At 32.1% G+C, this 24,431-nt stretch overlaps 3 protein-coding genes and 1 long non-coding RNA gene across 4 annotated transcripts; 1 reads left to right on the forward strand and 3 right to left on the reverse strand.

The window, feature by feature from the left end:
* Positions 1 to 3,587: 3,587 nt before the first annotated feature.
* LOC146925781 (uncharacterized) lies at positions 3,588 to 6,694 on the reverse strand. The gene is made up of 2 exons (XR_015033938.1): positions 4,336 to 6,694; positions 3,588 to 4,288 (listed from the first exon to the last, which is right to left on the reverse strand). It is a non-coding gene; the product is annotated as an uncharacterized LOC146925781 (long non-coding RNA).
* Positions 6,695 to 6,826: 132 nt separating this feature from the next.
* Positions 6,827 to 11,196, forward strand: LOC146925782 (shikimate O-hydroxycinnamoyltransferase-like). The gene is made up of 3 exons (XM_085758235.1): positions 6,827 to 6,904; positions 7,572 to 8,007; positions 10,064 to 11,196. Exons 2-3 carry the CDS (start codon positions 7,600 to 7,602, stop codon positions 10,955 to 10,957), a joined length of 1,302 nt encoding a protein of 433 aa, XP_085614361.1. The 5' UTR covers positions 6,827 to 6,904; positions 7,572 to 7,599; the 3' UTR covers positions 10,958 to 11,196.
* Positions 11,197 to 13,815: 2,619 nt separating this feature from the next.
* On the reverse strand, positions 13,816 to 15,519 carry LOC146925783 (uncharacterized). The gene is made up of 2 exons (XM_085758237.1): positions 14,568 to 15,519; positions 13,816 to 14,235 (listed from the first exon to the last, which is right to left on the reverse strand). Exons 1-2 carry the CDS (start codon positions 14,704 to 14,706, stop codon positions 13,934 to 13,936), a joined length of 441 nt encoding a protein of 146 aa, XP_085614363.1. The 5' UTR covers positions 14,707 to 15,519; the 3' UTR covers positions 13,816 to 13,933.
* Positions 15,520 to 17,688: 2,169 nt separating this feature from the next.
* Positions 17,689 to 19,266, reverse strand: LOC146925784 (uncharacterized). The gene is made up of 2 exons (XM_085758236.1): positions 18,880 to 19,266; positions 17,689 to 18,307 (listed from the first exon to the last, which is right to left on the reverse strand). Exons 1-2 carry the CDS (start codon positions 18,986 to 18,988, stop codon positions 17,946 to 17,948), a joined length of 471 nt encoding a protein of 156 aa, XP_085614362.1. The 5' UTR covers positions 18,989 to 19,266; the 3' UTR covers positions 17,689 to 17,945.
* Between the last annotated feature and the right edge of the window lie 5,165 nt (positions 19,267 to 24,431).

A 24,431-nucleotide genomic window follows, 5' to 3' on the forward strand; every position in this document is an offset into this window, starting at 1 on the left:
AGACGTTACAAAATTAATAAATAAGGAATAAAGCAAATGAGCGGGAAAAAATTAGGTTAAGTTGCCGCCGACGTAACAAAATTAATAAATAAGGATTAGTTTAACTACATAAACACAACTTCAGAGAAGTCAATTTTTTTAAACACAAAATCTATTTTTTTAAAAGCTGAAACAATACACCTTAATTCAGAGAAGTCAAAACACTCATGTAGAGATTATTGTATTCCGAATTGTGGAGCTCTCGAGGATCAGTATATGGCCTCCATCCCTACCTGGAACTTTATAGTCAATCGTCTCCGTGAATCTTTTTGCAGCTTGATTGTAAAGGTGGACACTTATTCATAGGGAAGAATGCCACCCCTAACAAGGATCTCTTTACTCATGAAAAAATTTAGTTTAAAAATAGCTTATAATTTTCTTAGTAGTTTAGATGATGATACTACAAACTTGCCCCCTTTATTTGATCAGTAGAGCCCATCGCCAAATTATGAACAATGATATGTATCTCATGTATTAGTCCCATCCAGAAACCAACATATGATTTGGGAGTTTGAGGATGTTCAATATTATTGAAACCAAATTCATCATAAAGATAACTGGTTAATTTTTTTAGCCTCAACTTGCATGCTTAGTTGAAGTCTAAAATTACAATTAAGAACATTGTCATTAACAACATAAATTGGTCTTCTTTATTTGGTGTTTCTTTTTAGGCTCTTTGGAAAGATCAGAATAATTCTGGCTTTAATAGAGAGATCAAACTTGCTTCCAAAAATAGTTAATAATACTCAAGAGGAATACTACCTCCATTCTCTATTATAAAAGACGATTCACTTTTTAAATTTATTAAATAACTAATGTATATGTTCTAATCAGAAGTTATTGAAGTTTCCATGTTTCTTTGTAACTTCAAGTTCTTGTTCCATTCATTGTAACTTTAATAATACATAGACATATGGATTTAAATAAATTTTTATTACTTATGTGAAAATAGATTTTTCACTCTTGAAATTTTTTTAGGTGCATGATTTTATATGGTTGGACACCTGGAGAGGCTTATTTTTTAGGGTTGGACAAATTTATAATGTTGCACAATGCATACTCCGATTATACTATGTTTTTGAATTAAATGAAGGATATATTGTAAATGATATTTTTATTGAGTTTAAGTGTGAGTGGTTAAGTCATACTCCTTACACGTGTGCTCATGTGCAGCTGCTCCTGGCCCCCCTGCTCCCCAGAAAATGATTTTATTTTGTATTTGGTGTTTGATAAAAAAAACCATTCAAGAATCACACCATGTGGGAGGTTCAGATTTTGAGTGGCGAGATAGAGGTTTTAGGGCAAAAAACATAGCTTTTGAGTGGCGAGATAGAGGTTTTAGGGCAAAAAACATAGCTTTTAAATGAAGGAAGTTTATGAGATTTGCTTATATATAAGATGGTTTTGTATTATATAGCCCGAAAACCTTTAAAAGTTGTTTGGATTATATAATCCAAACGGAGATATTTTGAAAATATTGAAGGACGAGCGAGAAGGCAAAAAATTGGGAAAAGAAATTCCCTTATAGGTTAGAGATAGGCTTGATGGTCCAGATCGAATACGCTCCTGTGTGGTGATGATTATAGGTTAATGAACCGTTGTGTGTGTGTGTGTGAGTTTTGCTAGAAGACACCTTTTATGAAGGTGTCTTTTAACAAGTTATTCTATGAGCATTTGCTAAAAGACAGCAACTAATTTTTATGAAGGTGTCTTTTAGCAAAATTATAACTAAAAAATGGAAATCACACCTTGAGGTGTGGATTGCTAAAACACACCTTCATGAGTGGCTTCCAGCAAAACCCTATATGTATATAGTCAATGAAGTGGGATAATGTCCAAAAAAGAATAGTCGGTTCAATTCACATTAAATTATGGTTACTTCCTATAGTTGAAAATATTAATTTTTTTTTGAGAGAATCACATTATTAGTTGTAAATCAAATTACTCGTTATTCATGTGAAGTATCACATCTTTGAAGGTGATTGATTAGGTGTCACACTCATGTGTAGAAAAAAAGTATGCGAATATGTATCATTGTCGTTCTATGCATGTAGGACTTGAGTTTCAAAGTAGGGTCTTCAATTCTACAAAGAGTTTTGGTTTAATTTTGCTCCAAATAAGCTTTTGATATCTGAGAATCGTTCAAAGCCAAGAGATTTTCTTACATTGTGTCAACCAATCTAGAAGGGGATGATAATACAGACAAAAATAAGAAGAATATTCTAATATTAATTTCCGTTGGTGGTTAACATATACGCGTCTTCTAGATTGAAAAGTAGTGTGAAGGCAAATATTGAGCAAATTTGACTGGTGAAAATGTTACAAAAGTTAATAAAGTGTGTGGTAAATTGTACTATTCTGGTTAACCAAAAAAATCAAAATACTAGTATTCTGGATTCAATGGATATGGCAGGGTATTCTGGATTCAATATTTTTTCTAATTACCTAGAATATTGATACATAAAAATATTAACACAAAAATATCCATACATTTCACTCTCAATTTAACAACAATTTTTTAAAATCATAACACCATATATAACATTCATTTTCTTCTTCCTCCTTTTACCAATAACTAGACTTTTGACCCGTGCGTCGCACGGGTTTTCTCGACTATAATAGAGACCAATAAATAATCTTTAACCCGTAAGATCATTGATATGATAGAAAATATTTTCTTCAAAAAAAAAGGCAAGAGGATAGAATTGGTGTGCAATGCATTTTTTAGATGGAATTTGTTAGGTTAAATAATTGCAAACCTAATAAAGCAAATGAACGGGAAAAAATTAGGTTAAGTTGATGCAGACGTAACAAAATTAATAAATAAGGATGATGATGATATATAGTGGAAAAATTCAAACTCACGTCTCATGAGTTTCAATGACGCTTACATAAAGTTGATCCTCCAATACTCACCTCTTCCTTGGTGCAAAATAATTTGATCTCCTATTGTGCAACGTGCTAGGTTAGGATCTACTCATTCGTTCTAAATTATAAGCCGTTTTAAGAATTTTTTTTGTCATAAATTATAAATTGTTTTACAATATATCATATATCACATACATCACTTATTCAATGAACCTAAAATGTAGATTTTTACTTGTGATCGAATAATGTAATAAGGAAACATTAATGTTACTTTTTATATTACACCCTTAACCATTTATTACTCACAATTCTCTCAATTATTTAATTTATCTTTCTCATACCATTTTTTAAGAACAATTTTGTGAAACAACTCATAATATCTCTTTCTCAAACAAAATTAATTAAAATTCTTAATGCACGTGAAATGATCAAAATCAAAACAACTTATAATTTAAGACAAATGAAGTAAGTGTTCTAGAGAATGTTTCATAATGTTATTGAGATGAAATGCATTGTTATAGTATCTTGACATAGTTTGTTGTCAATTTGGAACTCAAATCTCAAACCCATAAATTTAGATGTGCATAGCAAGTATCAATGACAACCATCAATTAAACAGGGGCAATGCTATATCTTACGAAGGAAAGGCCACAAGAATAGAAAGAATGCACTGTGCGCTGTTTTTAAAGAAAATAATAAACTTTAATTCCTTATTTTGTGGAAATAATGGCCTTGTGTGGTGATATTCAATGGATGAGATGATGTCGTGCGTTTCTTGCTTTTGTGTGCTCGTAACAATGAGCATTAAACAGATCAAACAACACCAATCAAAAAAGTATAAAGCAAATTTACAAGAAAAACAAGAACAAAGAAATAAAAAGGGTAGAGGAACAAGAACAAACACACGAAAAAGTTGGTTACCTAGCCTGACCCAACAATGACTTATGTCTGGGCAAGAGAGCTCTCCAATCCATTGTCAACGAGTTTCTTACAAAAAAAAAATACAAAAGATATTATTAGAAATTAACTTCAACAAATTCTTCAAAAACAACCTAATTTCTATTCATTTTCTAATCTTCTCCCATGAACAAGAGATTTAAAGAATTTCACTCACCCAAAATGTTTACAATATTTTTCAACCCATGAATCTCACCCAAAGACCCTCAAATCATAGTCTCTAAGGTTCCTAAAAGTTCTCTCATTTGATTTCATGAGATTACACAAAAAACAAAGTCTTTGCCTTTTATGCACTTCAAAGGCTAAAAAATGAACCCAAGACTACTCTCTACACCTAGCGCATGACTTAGCGGCCCTAGTTCCCGCACGTAGCGCATCAGTTCCTGCGTCTAGCGCATGATACAAATTTCCACCAGTTTTCCAGCTTTGAAGATGAGATTTCAAGACATATCTAAACATAGTTTATATGACCTATGAAACTCCTCATCATCTATTTTTCGGTTGCAATTTTATTTTAAAGCAATGAGATTGGCTTTCTTAAGTTAGTGAATGCTTGAGGATCTTTCTTCTCCCATTTCTTTGTTATCTACTTTTTTTTTTTTTATATAGAAATTGGAGCTTACAAGTGATATCTAAACATTCACTAATTTTAGTTTTTATGGTTTTTCTATGGTTTTTTGTCATAAAATTAGAGAGATTCAACATATCTAAACATAGTTTCTATGGTTTTTTGTCACCCCGCTTATGCTCCAAAGGTCATTAAAGTTAATTGAATTTCTCCTCCTAACATGTGGCCTAACGGTTTATCTGTCTGTGGTAGAATTCTTAGAGACCGTAAAGGTACATTTGTGGGTGAGTTTGCTTGTAATTTAGGCATTTTTACTTTTCTTATTGCTGAGATTATGACTATTGAGATGGCTCATGATATATTTCGAGGTTTATTTAGCTGGATTGTTGGAATGTGATACCATGTGGAGCATCTAAGTTTTTCCTAATCTTTTATTTGTTCTATGAAAATAGATGGGGTAACTTTTTACATACCATTAAAAAATTTCACTTTAGAATATTTCACATATATAAAGAAAACAAATAATTGTACTGATATAAGTTAGCTAACATGTTCCCTCAAAAAAAAAAAAAGTTAGCTAACATGAGTTTTCAATGTAATGGAGTAATTGGTGGGATTCATTGCTAAATTGTACTATGAATGACTTTTTTTTCGTAATATGTTGAATCTCTCTAATTTTAGTTTTTGTTGATTTTCTTTGATGATTTTGATGTTGCCTCCCATCTTTTTGTTTCTTTATTTTTTATAATAATATTTGTTGGATGATGCAAATGAATGTTTGTTTGTTGGTGTGTCAACCAAATTGAAATATTAACCTACCATAACATATTTTTTAATGTTTTGTCTATTATAAACAAGTAAATTAGTATTTCATCATCTACAAGTTTATTTTTCACCAATCATAATTAAATATAATCATATTTCATTTAATTTAATAATAAAATATATTGATTCTTTTTGAATAACAAACGTTAATAATTAATTGTTAAATTAATATTTACTTATTTGTTCGGATTTGAATCTAAGACCTTCAACTTTGTTTTTATTAATTCAAATCAATTAAGCTATCAATCCTCTTAGTTTAACCGACAAAAATGTCGATGAATTCTAATTCAACTGAACAAAAAATTCAAAATTGTAATCATAACTCGAAGCGTGCGAGTTTCAATCTTTATATTAGTTGTGCACGCTCACTCACTTTAATGGCTCCTAAGAGAAGTCTTTGCGGTGACTATGATTCTTTATGCGTCATAAATATCGACCCACTGACGTTTGTTGCACTACCTGGCCCCCACTCCACTGCTCCATGGTTGTCCCACACTTCACTTTCTCCACCAAGCTTTGCCCTTTGACCCACACCACCTCACAAACCCATTTTAATTCAACTTTCAAGTGGATAGATAGGAGTTGGTGAGGGAATACGACACCTCCAATCATACAAAAAAACATGCAAATTGCTTAACATAACTTAAAATGAAAGTTTCTTTTAATATATAGAGTAATGATATTTTGACATCCATTTGATGACAACTTTGTTGACAACCTTGTTTTTCTCACTTCTTATTGGTCAAAAACAATGGAGAGAGAAAAAGGAAGAGAGAGGATAACAATATCATGTGAGTATGAGAGAGAAAGTTGTCCAAAAGTTGTCAAAAAATGGTTGTCAAAATATCTTTTCTCATATATATATATATATATATATATATATATATATATATATATATATATATATATATATATCCTTGTTTTATATCCTTGCTTAACATATTAAATTTTATCATTGACATCACACACAAAAAAAGTAAATTATCACTAACAAAATAAAAGTGATAGCCCAACTGCAAAATTCTTCACAACCTTATTATAATTTAGGCTTAATTAATTAATTGTGTTTTATGAGATATATACAATCATTTTCTAATCTTTTTATTTTTCTAAGTATATTTTTTCATGAAATATTTTCTTTGAAGAAACAAATAAAGCATTAAAAAAACTGTTGAAATTAGTTGAACTAATTAAGAAATGCCAATATGCAAATTTGTTGGGAAAGGAAAGTCCAAAAATAATTAAATTATATTATATTAGTGTTTGTTTCATTAGATATACTAATTTTGATTAAAAATTAAGGATTATGATGAATAAAATGAAAGGACAAAAGTCCCTATCCTACTCCTTCAAAAAAAAGTCCCTATCTTACCAACTTAACCATGAACCCTATGAAAGGTATATGTGCCCTGTCCACTTATGACTCCATTGTGTATGCTTTGGACAATTTCTTACGTGGCAAATTTAGATTGGTTGATAGAGTTGGCGGGAGTTGGTGAGCTTGTACCCAACCCTTTCTTACTCTAATTTTATCAGTTTAAAAGGTAGCCCTAAGAAGCTCAACAAATTAGGACTCTCTTGCAGTTCACACATACCAAATCCCAAACCACCTCAACACAACTCAATACGGCACTTCTCTTCATCAAGGTAACAATGTTTCTTTCTCATTTCCATTTTCTTCTTCTTCTTCTTCTTTCATCATCTCATTGATTCCAATTTCGGTGTGACAAAATTAATGTGACACTGTGATTTCGTAGAAGTTACAATTTTGTACGTTTCAAACAAGCATCAATTCTTTCATAACTATTTATGATTTGTAATTTGTTTGATATTTTTCTCTATATATGATATTTTTTATACTATTAAGATTTTTAAGTAACAGGCATGTACAAAGCAGTTGAGGATTCAAGTACCTTAATGTCTAACTATGTAACGATTGTTTCACATGCATTTACAATTTGTTTCTTTGAGATTTTCTTCATGAAACTGTCATTATTTTCCAATTTTTAGAAATTTATTTAGTATATAAAAAGTGAGTCAAAAAATGCATTTAGTATAATAAAGTGAGTCAAAAAAATTAGTATTTTAAAGTAAGTTTTATTTAAAATCAATTTTTACTTGGTAATTTATCAGGAAAATATATATTGTAAAAGTAGAATACTTACGTTATGTATGTCCTTTGGTGTTTCTTTTTCCCTTTCTTTTGACTCATATATCTTTTGGTGTTGATGTAAAAAAATATTGTCTTTTGGTGAATAAAGGAAATGAATGATGGTGATGTTATATACTAACAATTAATTATTATGATTTATAGGACCAAACCACTCCAAGAAAAAACAAAGATGATCATAAACATTAGAGATTCGACAATGGTGCGGCCGTCCGAGGAGGTTACACAACGGACGGTGTGGAACTCCAACGTCGATTTGGTGGTACCGAATTTCCATACACCAAGTGTTTACTTTTATAGACCTAATGGTGCTTCCAATTTCTTCGATGCCAAGGTTCTTAAGGAAGCTCTTAGCAAGGTGCTTGTCCCATTTTATCCAATGGCTGGTCGTCTTCGTCGTGATGAAGATGGTCGTGTTGAGATTGATTGTGATGGTCAAGGGGTGCTCTTTGTTGAGGCCGACACCGGTGGAGTCGTTGATGATTTTGGAGACTTTGCTCCCACGCTTGAGCTCCGTCAACTTATCCCAGCCGTTGATTATTCGCGCGGAATTGAAACGTATCCCCTTCTTGTATTGCAGGTGCGTTTCAATTTATCTTCAATTATTTATTAGTTTATGAACCCCTCTATTTTGAAAGTAACTTTATCTCCTAATTGATGTACCAACATGATGAATTTTGAATAGTTTAGAAATTATTTATCATACGTTTATAGTTCAACAACTAAATACGTTTATAGTTCAACAACTAAATACGTAGAGAATGACAATTGAGGCCATAGCTGTCACTATTATATTATTATATACGTATTCAAAAGGTTTTCCCTTCTTGGAGAGTCAAGTGGCGGAAGAAGGAATGAAAATATGACTAATAAAGAAAACATGTACACGGTTTCTTTTATTTATTATAGCTCTTTATTTGATAAAATGATTGTTAATTCATAAATAAATTTATGAAGTAAGAGTATCGGTACACCTCAATTTGTAAGGTGTAACGGATATGAGATGTGAAGGAGGTGGTTCTTCGATAATTTATGAGTTTTGTTGCTTTCATGTTAATCATCTATTTTTTAAGAGGAAAAAGCTTATAGCATTGTAATCGTCTATCGGTTTTAATTTGTTTACACCATTAGACTGTATTGAGTTCAATCACATCTTATTTTGTTACTTTTTTTTTATAATAGTTTTAAAAAATCACTCATTGTCCTTGAGAAATCTCGTGTTTCTAATATATTTCATTTTTGTTTGTTCAAAAAAAAATTTTAAAAAATGTCTCCACTTATATTTATGTTGTGGATATGATTGATTACATGTGTAAAATTTTTACATCTTGATAACGTTTAATATTAATTAAACTTATTTCAAATGGTCAAAAGTTTTGCGAAAATTACAAGAGTCTACAGCTTTGTTCGTAATTTTTTTTTTAAAAAAAGAAATATATTCAAAGCAATATTAAAAAAAAATGGTCAAAGCAAATCCAAATTTTCTTTTTTATTTATTTCATTTTTTCTGTATCCTATTCTTTCTTTATTCATATTTTTTACAAAGACGTGAGAGCATGATCCCTATGAAAAATATAATAAAGACTCATAATACATCACCCAATTCCAACAAAGCAATATAATAGTACTTTTTTGTTGGAGGGGTTGCTAATGCCAACCACACTAACTCACAATCATGTAAAGCATATCACACAGTTGAATGCTAATGATTTCTTTCTTTTGACTGCTTTCAAATTTTAAATTGAAATTTCAACTCAGTCTTGTTTTTTTGTCAAAATCTTCACCTACCTTTGATGAAAAAACATCTAAATCATACTATTGCCTTTTCAATTGTCGGTCCAAAATTGTTTATGTAAATCATAGAAACCATAATTTTTTTATGAAATTATTTGTCTTTTTCAGTGATACTTCTTTTTATTTCATAGGACCAATTTTTCACTATGCAATGATAAAGGATATTATTAAAAAAAAGAAGACATAAACAGTAATTTTGAATTTAGGTCCACACGTATCCAAAATTTGTTGTGTCTAGAATCTAAGTAGATCAATGTGGTTGTACCAAAAAAAAAAAAAACACAGGAAGGTTGTTGGCAAATGGCATCTTATTATTTTTATGCAAAAACATAGTTCAAAATGTTTGTGTTGGATATTAAATTTCCTTGGTTATTTTTTTCTTGTTGAACAAAAAATTCTCTTGTTAATTGAATAATATGAAGCCAAAAAAATGCCTTATTTTCTTGTAACTTACTAAAAGAGATTACTTTTATACAGCCGTAGTAAAAAGTTTTACATTGTGATGAAATCACATTCAATCATATGCGTGACTTAAGACGTAATGATTAAAGATAGATGATTATAATTGATCGTGTGAACAATCTTTATATTGATAATACATTAGACTTTATTTGGCCTCATGTATAGATAAAGATTCTTTTTTTCAGATTCATTGAATAATTAAAGTATCTGATATACAATACAAACCAGTTATATTAATTATTCAATGAATGTTTGCCTATATTTGCTTATACATGAGATCGAAGGGAGTATGAATTAACAGTTTGACTTTAATTTTGTGATTAATGTGTACTTAACTATGTTACAGACACCAATTTAATGGACTTTCACAATTTATGCAGGTAACATATTTCAAATGTGGAGGAGTCTCACTTGGTGTTGGTATGCAACATCATGTAGCAGATGGAGCTTCTGGTCTTCATTTCATCAATACATGGTCAGATGTAGCTCGTGGCCTAGATGTTTCCATGCCACCGTTCATTGACCGGACACTACTCCGTGCCCGCGATCCTCCCCGACCTGTTTTCGATCACATCGAATACAAGCCTCCACCATCAATGAAGACTAATCAACAGCCTACAAAACCAGGCTCAGACAGTGCAGCAGTTTCGATTTTCAAATTGACTCGCGAACAACTTAACACATTGAAAGCTAAGTCCAAAGAAGCCGGCAACACAATCCACTACAGCTCTTATGAGATGTTAGCCGGTCATGTTTGGAGAAGTGTCTGCAAAGCAAGATCATTGCCTGATGATCAAGAAACCAAATTGTATATTGCAACCGATGGACGTGCAAGGTTACAACCTCCTCCTCCACCAGGTTACTTCGGCAATGTGATATTCACAACAACACCTATAGCTATAGCAGGTGATCTCATGTCGAAACCAACATGGTATGCTGCAAGTAGAATTCACAACGCGTTGTCGCGAATGGACAACGAGTATTTGAGATCAGCTCTTGATTTTCTTGAGCTACAACCTGATCTTAAGGCTCTTGTTCGCGGTGCACATACTTTCAAGTGTCCGAATCTTGGTATCACTAGTTGGGCTAGGCTTCCGATACACGATGCTGATTTTGGTTGGGGAAGGCCAATTTTCATGGGACCTGGTGGGATTGCTTATGAAGGGCTTTCTTTCATAATTCCAAGCTCAACAAATGATGGAAGTTTATCTGTGGCAATTGCTCTTCAACATGAGCATATGAAAGTGTTCAAGGACTTCTTGTATGATATTTGAAGATACAAAATGTCACTTGGAATTCCACTATGTTTCTAAGGTGGCGTTTTGTTTCCTAGTTTTTTGTTTTTCTTTAGGTACTTTTGGTGAACTATATGCAAATGTTAATGGGACTTGTTTGAGCTTCTATAATCTGTAAACAATTTAATTTGATATGTTGCAGTTAGCACAAGACTTCAAACATTTGGATACCTGTTACTGGGTATTATAGTTATTTATCGATGATTTCACTCTCCGTATTCACTCTCTCCCCTTGCAGACCTAACACGGTTCGAATAGGGCTACTCGGTTGAATTAACTCTTTAGATAATACTATCGATGATTTTCCTTTCTGATTGGATTTGGAAATCTGTGACAAGCTTAACTTGAAGCATTTATTGATGTTAAAAATTTAAATTCAAGTTATGAGAAATTAGGACAACAATGTTTCATGATGTACAAAGATGATCTTCTCTTCTAAAGAATCCCAAGCTTCAAACATAAACATGTGACACGAAGTGTTTGAAAATTCATAGCAACTTAACATGAAAGGAGAAGACTGATATTAAAACAAAGCTTACACACACAGGTGAAATCCAAGATAACTTGGATGTAGAGCTTCGAGAACGACGAGGTTCAGAGTGATTATCATTTGCACCACCTTTAGCTCCTTTTCCTCTAGCTTTCTTAATCGAGTCATAAGCTCGTTCAAACTTTTCCTCCTTGATATGTTTCTTATCTTCTCCGTGCAACTTGCTTCCTTCTTTTATGCTTCCATAGTTTCCTACATCTTAATAGAATAAGCAAAATTTAGTTAGCATCTAGAAGCAGAAATTAAATATAGCATGAGTACAATTTAAGGAAACGCTCCTTCAGAAAGGCGAAGAATGCTTACTACTAGTAGGTTGCATTGTTTCCATGATGCTATTTGACGAGTTTAAAGCTCTATGTTCTGAACTGAAACCTAAAATCGATATAGCTTGAGTGCATAAAACAGCGATGAAACATGTAAGAAATCTTACTCTCATTGTTGTATAAAGGTTCTTTGTACACAGTTTAATAATGGTTTGAAGTCGGTATAAGGAAAAGAGGGTTTATATAAGCTGTAAAAAGAAAGCAATGTCTGTGAATCAAATTCTCTATGGTTGCGTGTAATAGAAGCTAGCAGAGTACTTCATTTGGAGCCTCTACCTTGTGATTGTGCTGCATCAGATGCTTGAAATCTTAACCATGATGAAAACTTGTGAATGTAATTAACTTTCTGTTTTCTAACTAAACCATACAAAAGTAGTTAATTTTTCTTGGAACAACTAGTACAATTTTTTTTGCAGACCAGCAATCTTGTTTTAATAGTTTTAATTAGTTATATGAATTTAATTCATGTACACTCTCGGTATAAAGTGTTTTTACACCGTCAATCAATCATAATCGCCAGATCATACAAACCATTTGACTTTTATCATAACTAATTCTAAAGTCACACATATGACCGGTTGTTATATGCAATCTGTGTAAAGTGGATATGAATTTAATTCATATACACTCTCAGTATAAGTGTTTTTACACCATCAGTCAATCATAACCGGTTGTGATATGCAATCCGTGTAAATTTTTACATTGATGATAGTGCATGAAAATTAATCTTTACCAATATTACCCAATTCCATATTTTGTAGGTGAGTGTATCAAAAAATTTATGTCACATTTTGGAAGGTATCCAAGAAATGATCCAAGTCCTTTAGTGGTTGAAAGAATAAAGTAACATTCCCAAGCATGTTTAAACAGTCTTACAGATCAAGCTAATTGTATGTTGCAAAGCCTTAATCTAAAACGTTTATTATTACAGTGAATTAATATACTTCTTTTTTTGGTCTCAAACCATTGTTCAAATCTTGCAGGGTAAACAGACATAAAGTCATGACTGAGAAGATCCTCTAACTCTTCATTGATTATGAGTTCTTCTGTAATGGTCTGCAATAAATGTCAATTGTTAAAGCAACTTATTCACTTGGCACTGCTTTTGTATTGTCAATTGTTGTAGCAACTAGGTAGGGGACCATTTACTGAAAATGATTTTGTACATCAAGTGCTCTGACAAACATGTGCCAATGTTCAACACAAAATATCTCATCATCCAACTAGTTCAATCATTTCAACACTTATTTGGTAAAGAAAAAATGACTTGTCCTATCTCCATAGCATTAAGGTAAGTGGAGGGAAGTCTCTATGTAGGGCATCTAATGTGGAGGACCCCTAAAAACTGGTACAATGATAAGCTGTTATAATGGATTTTAATTCTTTCAAAGTGCACAATTTTTTAGAAACTAAAGCAAATAATTTCAATCATTGGTAAATAAATCAAATGCTGAAATTGCAAGCACATAGGTCCTTTACGCTTCAAAGGTCATGCTAATAAGTTATAAGTTGTTTTCATAAGTTATTTTAAGTGGTTACAGAAATAAGCTGAAAACACCTTTTGACATGATATGACATGAGCTGTTTCTATAAGCTCTCCAAATAGCCTCCAACAACTTGTGGCAGTAGATAAACTCAAATAAGTGAATTCAAACACACCCTTAACATAGATGAAATAGTTTATCTTTCCATAAGAAAGAAAAAATTAGCCTGTTTCTGCTTCTTTATTGTCAGTAAATAACTAAAATTTCTCTCTAGAACTTCAACCTTACAAGTCACAAGTTTAACTTTTATATATTTGATCTAGTTACCCTCGGCTAAACTATACTTTCTTTGTATGGTAACTACATATTAAATTACAAAGACAATGTTGTATTTCTTTTTCCCCAGCAACATGCAAAGATTCATACATTTCTTAATAAAATTATGGACGAGATTATAGCATCAAGGTGGAGGACACAAACTAATCAACAAGCAAACATGTTCTTAATTGTGGCAAAAGCATACATTTATAGTAGTAGTAGCAGTAGTAAAAAGATGATTAATGTAGGATACTTAACTAATGGAAGCGAAATAAGGTAATTAAAGCCAAAAGATCAAACATAAAATAAATGTTGAGAAACAAAAATAAGGCCCTGCATATAATGATGCTGCAGAATTATGAGAGTGACGCGGCCCGTGATTGATGCTTTCTTCGCCGACAACTCCAGCAGTAGTTCCACCGACGACAACTCCAGCAGCAGCTCCAGCCCCTCTTCCTATACCGAATCCTCCTCCCCGTCCCCCTCCTCCCTTCCCACCTCCTCCTTTTCTTACAGTAACAGATAGTTCGTGTTTGTGCTCATTAATACCTCCTCCTTTGTTTCCATTTCCATCTATGTTCCCTATCATCGATTAACTCAAGTATAAAGACAAAGAAAAAAGTATGCTTACAAATGTCTTAGAATTTAGTTTGAGTCTGACTCAATCCTACAAAATCGGATTATAAAATGAGGGAAGTCTCCTCAGTCCTCACACCCATGATTGGACATCTGGAGTGTGACCTAAGCGATCCGATAGTAGGCGATCAACAGATCTTGTTTTGTTACTATCTTAGAATATGGGATGTGCATAACTCAACCGTGTAAAACCGGCTTGTAACAAAATTTGTGTGACTATTAACAAAATTTGTGAAAAATTAAGTTTGTACTTATTTGAAAAGTTAAAGAAATTGTACCAAGAAGCTCATGTGCTTGTTCATTGCTATGGATAATGCTTTTGCCTTCTGAAGTAAAATTCATATTGAAATCTTCATTTGATATGGCTACAGCACCTGAAATGAACAGTAGAAAAGTTGCAAGAAATACTATCTTCATGTTAGAACTAAGGGGTTGGCAAAGGGAGTGGTGATTCTTTGCAAACTATTAGGATTTAAGTGTGAAGCAAAGGGTGAGAAAACGTGGAGGGTGAGGAAAAGTATGAACGTGGAGACAGAATGAATAGAAAATGACTTGTCCTATGTCCATTGCATTTATGATAAGGGGAGGAAATCTCTATGTGGGACACTAATGTGGACCTCTAAAAACTGGTCCAAACCTGTTAGAAGGATTTATTAAAGTGGACAATTTCAACATTGATAAATAAATCAAATGCTGAAATTGCATGTACATACATAATAAGTTAGGTAAAATTGCAGTTGTATTCTTTCAATTTATTTGTTTCCCATATAAGTCCCTTAAGTTTCAAAATATTTACACCATTGATATTCTTGAGTTTTCATTAAAATCCTATGTGGCTTGTGGAGGCTTTTGACCTGTATAATCTTCAACCAAAATAACTTACAAAATTCTTTCCTCTTAATCAAAAACTTTGTTTTTATTCCTTTCTATTTTTAACTTGAAACTTCATCATGTCCTCATTGTTACAACCTGGTAGTTTGGATGCGAGGACATTTCATGTGGTATTCTGGTCCCAAATCTCCTCACTTTCCCCTCTCCATGTGAGTTGGCCACTAGGCTAATAACAACAACAAAAAAAACTTGAAACTTCATCCAAAAGTTTGTGTTTGGCATGCGTGTACCTTCTTGCACTATCATTTGTTGGCCTGCTGTCATTAATGGAATCTAGTGTAATGGTATCACTTATCAGCAGGGTCCATGTTACTGAACTCGTTTTATTTCGCGATGAATTGTGGTAATTCATTCACAGCATATGTTGCACCCTCAATATTATCCCATTTATGGAAGGTGAAACAGTAGAATCTGAATTCTAGAGATAAATCAGTTCCTCAAAATTGACATTCGTTGAAACAACAAAATCCTTATTATAGATATCAGATAATAGATAACCTTTGTTCTAGCTTTATCATATAAAAATACGTTTCCTTGTACGAATATCAAAATTGGAACAATATGAAACAATAGTAGATAGACAGCATAAACATCCAAAACTTTCAACATTACTTCAATTAGGAAGAGATTTATACAGACATTCATAAGGGGATTGATTAGCTAGTAATGGTCTAGGAATCCTATTAATTATGTGAATAACATGTTCTACTGCAGTCTGCATAGTACCAGAACTATAAGGAAACTTAGACCTAACAGCTAAGGGGACTGAATAGATTTATTGGATGCATGTCCTAAACTAAAAATGCTATAAAGCAGATTGTGGTATAGTACTAACTTTAACACTGTTTACACTAGCATCATTATAATTAGTTACACTAAAATGTGATCCTTTGAGATAGTAGAGGCCATCAACAAGTTAATTGGTGTTCAAATATAATATCCAATATGTTTGTCTAGAATGTGAACTGCACGTTAACAGAATGTTTGCCTATTGATTCCTCTGCTGTAGTAAAACAAACCTGTTCAATGCTCTCGAGCTGTTCTTGAGTGAATGGAGTATCATCAGATCCCAAGGAAGAATTGTTTCTTGCCATTGTTGATAAAGATTATACTCTCAAATTGAGCTCGTGATAATAACATAACATTACAAGATGAAAGAGAGTTATGAATAATACTCTATTGACTGAATGAAGGTTAATTATAAGAAGTGATATCAGGTTCCAAATTTAAACATAGATCAATTGGTAAGGAAAGAAATAACTAACAATAACTAACCCTCAACTAACACATAACATAAAGTAACGGAACTAACTGACATAGTTAAGTAACATATATAACTAATAATGATTAAGAGTTATCCTACTTTTCTAATGTTAACAAAACAACAGATCTATTAGTCGTGACTCGTTTCATATTAGACCCTATTGACTGCTTTGCTTAGTACTTATTTGATTGTCGTCATCTTTCAGGCTCAACTCAGGTTCAAGCCATTGATCAAAACTAGAAGGGTAAATAAATATAAAAGCGCATGACTGAGAATATCCTCTAACTCTCCATTGATCATGAGTTTTGAAGTTGTATTTGTAATTCTCTGCAATAAATGTCAACTGTTGAAGCAACTAGTTCATTTTGGCACTACTTCTCTATTGTCAAGAGTAACCAAAGGATGTCTTTGTTCTCTGACCAACCTCATGACTGTTTCATTGACAGAAAATGAAATAGGAAAATGTAACACAGTTTCATTTTCTGCAAATGACTTTGTTACTTCTAGTGTTCTGCCAAACATGTGCATATGTTTAAAACAAAAGATCTCATCATGAAACTAGTTCAGTCATTGTGATGCTTATTTAAAAAAATAGTAAAAAAAAAAAAAGTCTATTAGATGGCTGTCATTCAAAATAAAAGAATGATAATCAGTTGCATATTGTATTTAAGGCACATTTATGTTGTAAGTTGATCCTCCTAAAACAGACTTGAATCCATTCTATTTGTGCTTCAAATATTGATGGATTGCTAGAGTTTGAAACATTGACTAAAGGATTAGGAAAAAGGCTTAAGAAACTGTTCACCACAAAAAAAATCGAATGAATTTCCAAAGCTTGAACTATCTTTGAGCTTTATGTTTTGATTTTAAGGTCTCTAGCGTGTCCTATGAACCAACACTCCTGCAATTGCAAGTGCAACCTGGCTAAAGAGAGAAGCAACCAGGGGAGCAAGATTGACAAAATAAGCAAAGAAAAATGCACCAGTTCCTAAGACGAGGAAATAGCAGTTGTTCTTTTTTGGGGGGATGGTGGAGTCCCTAGGCCTATGGTGTGGAAAGTTCCGAGGAGGCCAACCTGTTTTCATTAGTTTGTATTCTCATTTCTCATTTTGAATTTTTATAATCCAGCTTGTTGAATCCTTAGTAAAAAGATTCAACATAGATGAAACAGTCTATCATACCAAAAGAAAGTAAACTAGCCTGCTTCTTTACTGTCAGTAAATAACCAAATGTTCTCTCTAGAATTTCAACCTCAAAAGTCACACATTCAAACTTCATATATATATTTGCAGAGATTTATACATATAATCACACTACATTTCTAAATGATACCATCGATGACATTATAAATTGATGGCATTCCGGCAGACGACATAAACTATAATCAACAAGCAAACAAGTTTTTAATTGTGACCGACATATACATTAAGCATAGTATTAATGTAGGCCTATACAAAAGCTACATAACATATACTATACTAGTGGAAGTAAAACAATGTGATTAAAGCCAAAAGCTCAAACATAAAATAAATGTTGAGACATAAACATAAGGTCCTGCAGATAATGATGGTGCAGAACTATTGGAGCGATGACTCCCGTGATAGGCGGTTGACCCGCCAATAACTCCAGCACCGATAATTCCAGCACCCGCTCCGGCCCCAACTCCTCTGCCTATTCCTCTTCCCCTTCCACTTCCTCCCCTTCCTCCTCCCCCCCTTCCACCTCCTCCCCCTCCTCCCTTCCCACCTCCTCCTTTTCTTATGGTAACAGATAGTTCATGTTTGTGTTCATTACTTTCCATCATTGCAACTCTGTGGTTCAACCTAGTAGAGACTTCTATGTTTCCATTTCCATCTAAGTTCCCTATCATTGAATAGCACAAGTATAAAGAAAAAAGTAAAAAAGTAAAAAAAAGAAAGCATGCTTACAAATGTCTTAGAACATGGGTGTGAGTCTGACTCAACCCTACAAATGACCTGGTTAACCCGATAGCATGTGGTTCAACATATCTTAGATAGACTCCGATGCAATATTACATTTGGATTGAGACTAACTCAAGCCCTGTTTGGGGGTAAAAAAACTTTTTTTGCCTTATAACAAAAGCGCTTATTATATAAGCGCTTATGAATAAACTATTTTTATAATACGGTATAAAATAAAGTCATTATTTTTTGTATAATCTATAAGCTGTATTCATAAGCTAATACAGAAATAAGCTGAAAACAACATATGAACATGTCATAAGATGTTTTCATAAGTTTTCTTAAACAGTGTCACAAGTATTTATACAGGTAGATAAACTCAAATAAACTAATCCAAATACGCTCGCAATCGTACAAAACTGACTTGTAAGATGAGAATTGATATTTTTGCTTGAAAATGAGTTTATTAATGGGAGTCTTCAAATTAAGTTAGAAAAGGTAAAAAAATTGTACCATTAAGTTGATGTGGTTGTTTCATATTGAAATCTTGTTCATTTGATATGTTGGCTAGAGCTCTTGAAATGAACAGAAGGAAAGTTGTTGCAAGAAGTATGACCTTCATGTTAGGGTTTGAACGAACAATTTCCAGATTCAAGAGCCTGGTAAAAGATTTTCCAGATTGTTTGGAAAGAGTTTAATAGAATAGTTATGTTTGATGAGAAGATGAAGGGTGTGGAAAAAGTAATATACGGAGAGAAAATAAGAAGGTAAAATGGGATTGTATGTCCATGCAATTTCAGAGAAAGAAAGGGGAAGAAATCTATACTCTTTCCTCTTTGGTTGAAAAAGTCTACGCTCAATATAGTAAAGTGGTGGTATCCTATGTGCACTTTGACCAAAAGCTCCAACAAACGGTTGACAGCCCCGTTGATAAGGATATTGTATAACATATATAAAGATTAGAGTAAGAACCCTCGAAACTTTACTTATCCACGTTTAAAAATAGGAAAATGCTAGATATCAAGAATGGATTTTCTTGATGAATTTAAGAATGACATGGCAGAATAATCACCTTTAGATTTTAATCTTATTTATTAAAGTTTCATAAAAAATATATATATAACACCCACCACCCCATGATTTCCGGCCAGACTGAGATTTTATTGGTTAACATTAATTTCGGGACAATTTCTTGATAAAATCTTTCTTGATAAATAGCATTTCTCAATATAATTTAGCTCTAGCTACTAACTTACTTGACTAAAAAAGGGAGCGTCCACACGTATTGATTTAATTGATATTTTTTTTTTTTGCGTTTATGTTTGATTTTTGATTTGGCTTAATTGTATGTTTGATCCCTTATGTTTATTTTAGTTTTCAAGTTGTTCCCTTATGTTTTAAAAGTTTCAAGTTGGTCCAAAACGTTGCTCACGTTGGAAACGTTGCTCACGTTGGTCCACTTCGAATTTTAAAATCCGAAAACATTCCCTTTGCACAGAACTACAACATCATTGCATGTCTTTGTGGATTCAACAATTTTTTACAATAAACACCATTTATATTTTTTTGATTTTAAAATCCTATGTGGCTTGTGGAGGCTTTTGACCTGTATAATTTCAACCAAGAAAACCTGGAAAATTCTTTCCTCCTAATAAAAAACTTTCTTTTTATTCCTTTCTAATTAATTTTAACTTGAAACTTCATGTTGTTAGAACCTGGTAGTTTAGATGTGAGGACATTTCATGTGGTATCCCGCGTTCGATCCCAAATCTCCTCACTTTCCCCTCCCCAAGTGAGTTGGCGACTAATAACAACAAAAAAACTTTAAATTTCATCCAAAAAGTTTGTGTTTCACATGAGTGTACCTTCTTGGACTATCATTTGTTGGCCTGCTGTTATTAATGGGAATCTAGTGTAATGGTATCGGCAGGGTCCATGTTACTGAACTGTTTTATTTTGTGATGAATTGTGGTAAATTGTGGTAATTCATTCACAGCATATGTAATATGTTGCACCCTCAATATTATCCCATTTATGGAAGGTGAAACATTAGAATCTGAATTATTATAGAGATAATTCAGTTCCTAAAAATTGACATTCGTTGGAACAATGAAATCCTTATTATGGATATCATATAATAGATAACCTTTTGTTCCAGCTTTGTATCATATAAAGAGACATTTCCTTGCATGAATATCAAAATTAGAACAATGTGAAATAAGAGTAGATACATAACCTAAACATCCAAAAGTTTTAACCTTACTTAAATTAGGTAGAGATTTATACAGACATTCAAAATGGGATTTGTTAGACTATGTACAATGATTTACATATTCAACACCCTCCTTTCCCATTGGAGTAGAAGAATAATAAGGGGGTGGTTGAGATGAATAAGACATCATTGATCCATAATATGGACGATAATTTAGATTAGATGATGACATGATGAAATTTGGAGGAAATCCATAATTTGGGTATAGTATATTTTGGGGACGTTGTTGGTTGGAAGATTCATTTTGAAATCTATAGTTGTTGGGATTTGGGTAGTTGAAAGTGTAATTAGTAGAATTTTGGGTGTTAAAAGGGTTATTGTTGGGATCCATTTCACTAAAAAAGATGTTTAGAACTACAAACAAGAGTTTATTGGAGACTAAATAGAAAAATTAGAGGGAAAAAAGTCGATTTTTTTCTGTGTCCAAATCAAATGAACCAAGTCTCTATTCATAAAAAAAATGATGAATTTTGGTGAAAAATAAAATAAAATAATTTACTATGAAATAATTGACCCCAAATAAATATGATGATATAAAAATATGAAAAATCACATCAATCAATAAGATTTTGTCAAGTGTTTTACACGGCTCCCACTCCCTTCTAATTCAATGTGTTGAATTTTTTCAACCACAAACAATTCACCTCACTTTTAACACTCCATTGCAACCATTCAACTACTTCATAATTTTTTCAACTACCCATTGTAACTAGTCTTGGCTAATAATGGTGTAGAAATCCTATTAATTATGTGAATAACATGTTATAGCACAAGAAATATAAGGAAACTTAGAGCTAACAGCTAAGGGACTGAATACATATATTGGATGCATGTCCTAAATTAAAAATGCCAGAAATCAGACTGTGATATAGTACTAGATTTAACATTGTTACACTAGCATCATTATAATTAGTTACACTAAAATGTGGTCCTTTGAGATAGTAGAGCACATCAACAAGATCAGTTATACCAATCTTCTCCATGGTCCTCAAATCTTGTATAGTTGTGCAATGCATGGAACTACAGAATTTAGTTAGATACTGAAATCAAATTAAAGAAAGGAAAATTAAGGCAAGAACAAAACATTTTTAAGTTTCGGTTTTCCTGAAATAATAACGGTTCCTGCATAATTTGCAACTGCTGTATTTCCATTTGGCAGCTTAAACTTGATAGGTTTAATTCTAGTAAACAGAATGTTTGCCTATTGATTTCTCTGCTGTAATAAAACAAACCTGTTCAATGCTCTTGTGCTGTTCTTGAGCGAATGCAGTAACATCAGATCCTAGAGAAGAATTGTTTCTTTCGTGTTGATAAAGATGATACTCTCAAATCGAGCTCATGGTAATACCATAACATTACAAGATGAAAGAGATTTATGAATAATAGTACTCTATTGATTGAATGAAGATTAATTACAAGAAGTGATATCAGGTTCCAAATTTAAACATAGATCAACTGGGAAGGAAAGAAATAACTAACAATAACAATAAATAACCCTCAACTAACACCTATAACAGAAAGTAACATATATGTTACTACTAAATAGTGGAAGTGAAACAATGTGATTAAAGCCAAAAGCTCAAACATAAAATAAATGTTGAGACACAAACATAAGGCGCTGCAGATAATGATGATGCAGAACTATTGGAGTGATGACTCCTGTCATAGGCGGATGACCCGCCGATAACTCCAGCACCGATAATTCCAGCACCCGCTCCTCTGCCTATTCCTCCTCCTTTTCTTATGGTAACAGATAGTTCATGTTTGTGTTCATTACTTTCCATCATCGCAACTCTGTGGTTCAACTTAGTAGAGACTTCCATGTTTCCATTTCCATTAAGTTCATGTGCTTGTTTCGTATTGAAATCTTGTTCATTTGATATGTTGGCTAGAGCTCTTGAAATGATGAGAAGGAAAGTTGCAAGAAGCATAAGCTTCATGTTAAGGTTGTAAATAATTGGGATTTGAGATTTTGAACTTGGTTTGAACAATTTTCCAGATTGTTTGGAAAGAGCTTAATAGTTATGTTTGATGAATTAAAGGGTGTGGGAAAAGCAATATATATAAGGAGAGAAAATAAGAAGAAAAATTTCAGAGAAAGAAAGGGGAAGATACGGGATGACAAAATGAGCCGCCGCGTCTAAAATAGTATGTCGATAGTCTTGTAAATATGTTTACTTTGAATTTTGATTTATGTTGATTTTTTAATACGTCATGGTAAAAAATAAAATGATGATTGATAGGATTGCGTCTATGTGACCGTTTCTGATTGTGTAATTTTGTCCACATGACGTTGATGTGGCAAATCCTTATTTGAAAAACAATTTAAAAATCATAATTTTTTTTTTGAAAATTTAAATTTAAATTGATATTAATTTTAGAAACTTATTTTCAGATTGTTTAAATTGGTCACTTCGTCCCCTAACTAATTTCTTGTTTTTATTTTGGTCTAATAACTCCTAAAACGTTTGTTTGGTCACTCAAGTTCACCTTTGTTTGTCAAAAAATATATGTTTGTTTACTTTAACTTCAAATGTCTATGGTGAACCAATGTTATAGATAATCGACAATAGAACTTATTAATTTTCCAATTTTAACCCTTTGATATTTTTTAAACAAAGAGGATCGTTGGATCATGCAAGTCTATTGTATCTTCCAGTGAACGATCACCACTTAATTTTTGTTTTTTCATTTCTCCATCTTCTTCCTTCCTCTTCTTCATCATCTTTAACATCACATTCATCAATATTCATACAAAACCCAGAAAAAATTCAAAAACAATTTCAGAAAAGAAGATGAAAATGACGAGATCTGCTTTCAGATTATATAATTTATGAATATTTAAATTTTATTTTAGTTTTTGAAAATTTGTTTTTAGATTTTAATTCTAAAAACTTTATATTAAGAATTTTTTTTTTTGAAAATTTCCAGATTATATATAATTTTCAAAAATTTTAATTTTATTGTATTTTTTATTTTCAAAAATTATAATTTATTTGTTTTTAATTTATTACAATTTTAATTAAGAGAATTTACAAGTCAACACAATGTGGCAAAAGTTAAAAGAATGTTTACCTGTTGATTTCTCTGCTGTAGCAAAACAAACCTGTTCAATGCTCTCGAGTAGTTCTTGAGTGAACGGAGTATCATCAGATCCCAAGGAAGAATCGTTTCTTGCCATTGTAGTGATAATACCATAACAGGACAAGACGAAAGAGATTTATGAATAATACTCTATTGATTGAAGGGTAAGTTATGTTTTTGGTCCCTACAAAATTGCGACCTTGTAAGTTTAGTCTTTACTTAATTTTAATAGCATTTTTAATCCCTACAAAAAATTTCTGCACTCAATATTAGTCCTTACTCAATCCAAATTTGTTTAATTTATGATTAAACTCTTAAGTTTTTCAACAATTTTTTACAGGCATGTTAAGAACGTTATTAAAAGGTCCTCCGAAAAAAATATCGCAAAAATTTGATTTCTACGTCCATATTTTTGTTACTTATATCTTAAACTTTTGTCGTTTTAAAAAATTCATATTTAATTTATTTCATGTTAAAAAATTATAGATTTTAGTAAATGAACCTTTCATAGTGTTCTAAACTTGTATAAAAAGAATCGTTAAAAAATTTAAGAGTTTAAGGATAATTAAACAAAATTTATTTTAGCAGGGACTAAAATTATAAGTAAATTTTGTTTTGTAGGGATTAAAAAAGCTATTAAAATTAAGTAAGGACTAAACTTAGAAGGTCGCCATTTTATAGGGACCAAAAACATAATTAACCCTTGATT

The sequence above is a fragment of the Medicago sativa genome, chromosome 4 (genome assembly GCF_051527215.1).
Source record: "Medicago sativa cultivar Bolivia chromosome 4, Bolivia_mono, whole genome shotgun sequence".
NCBI lineage: Eukaryota > Viridiplantae > Streptophyta > Magnoliopsida > Fabales > Fabaceae > Medicago > Medicago sativa.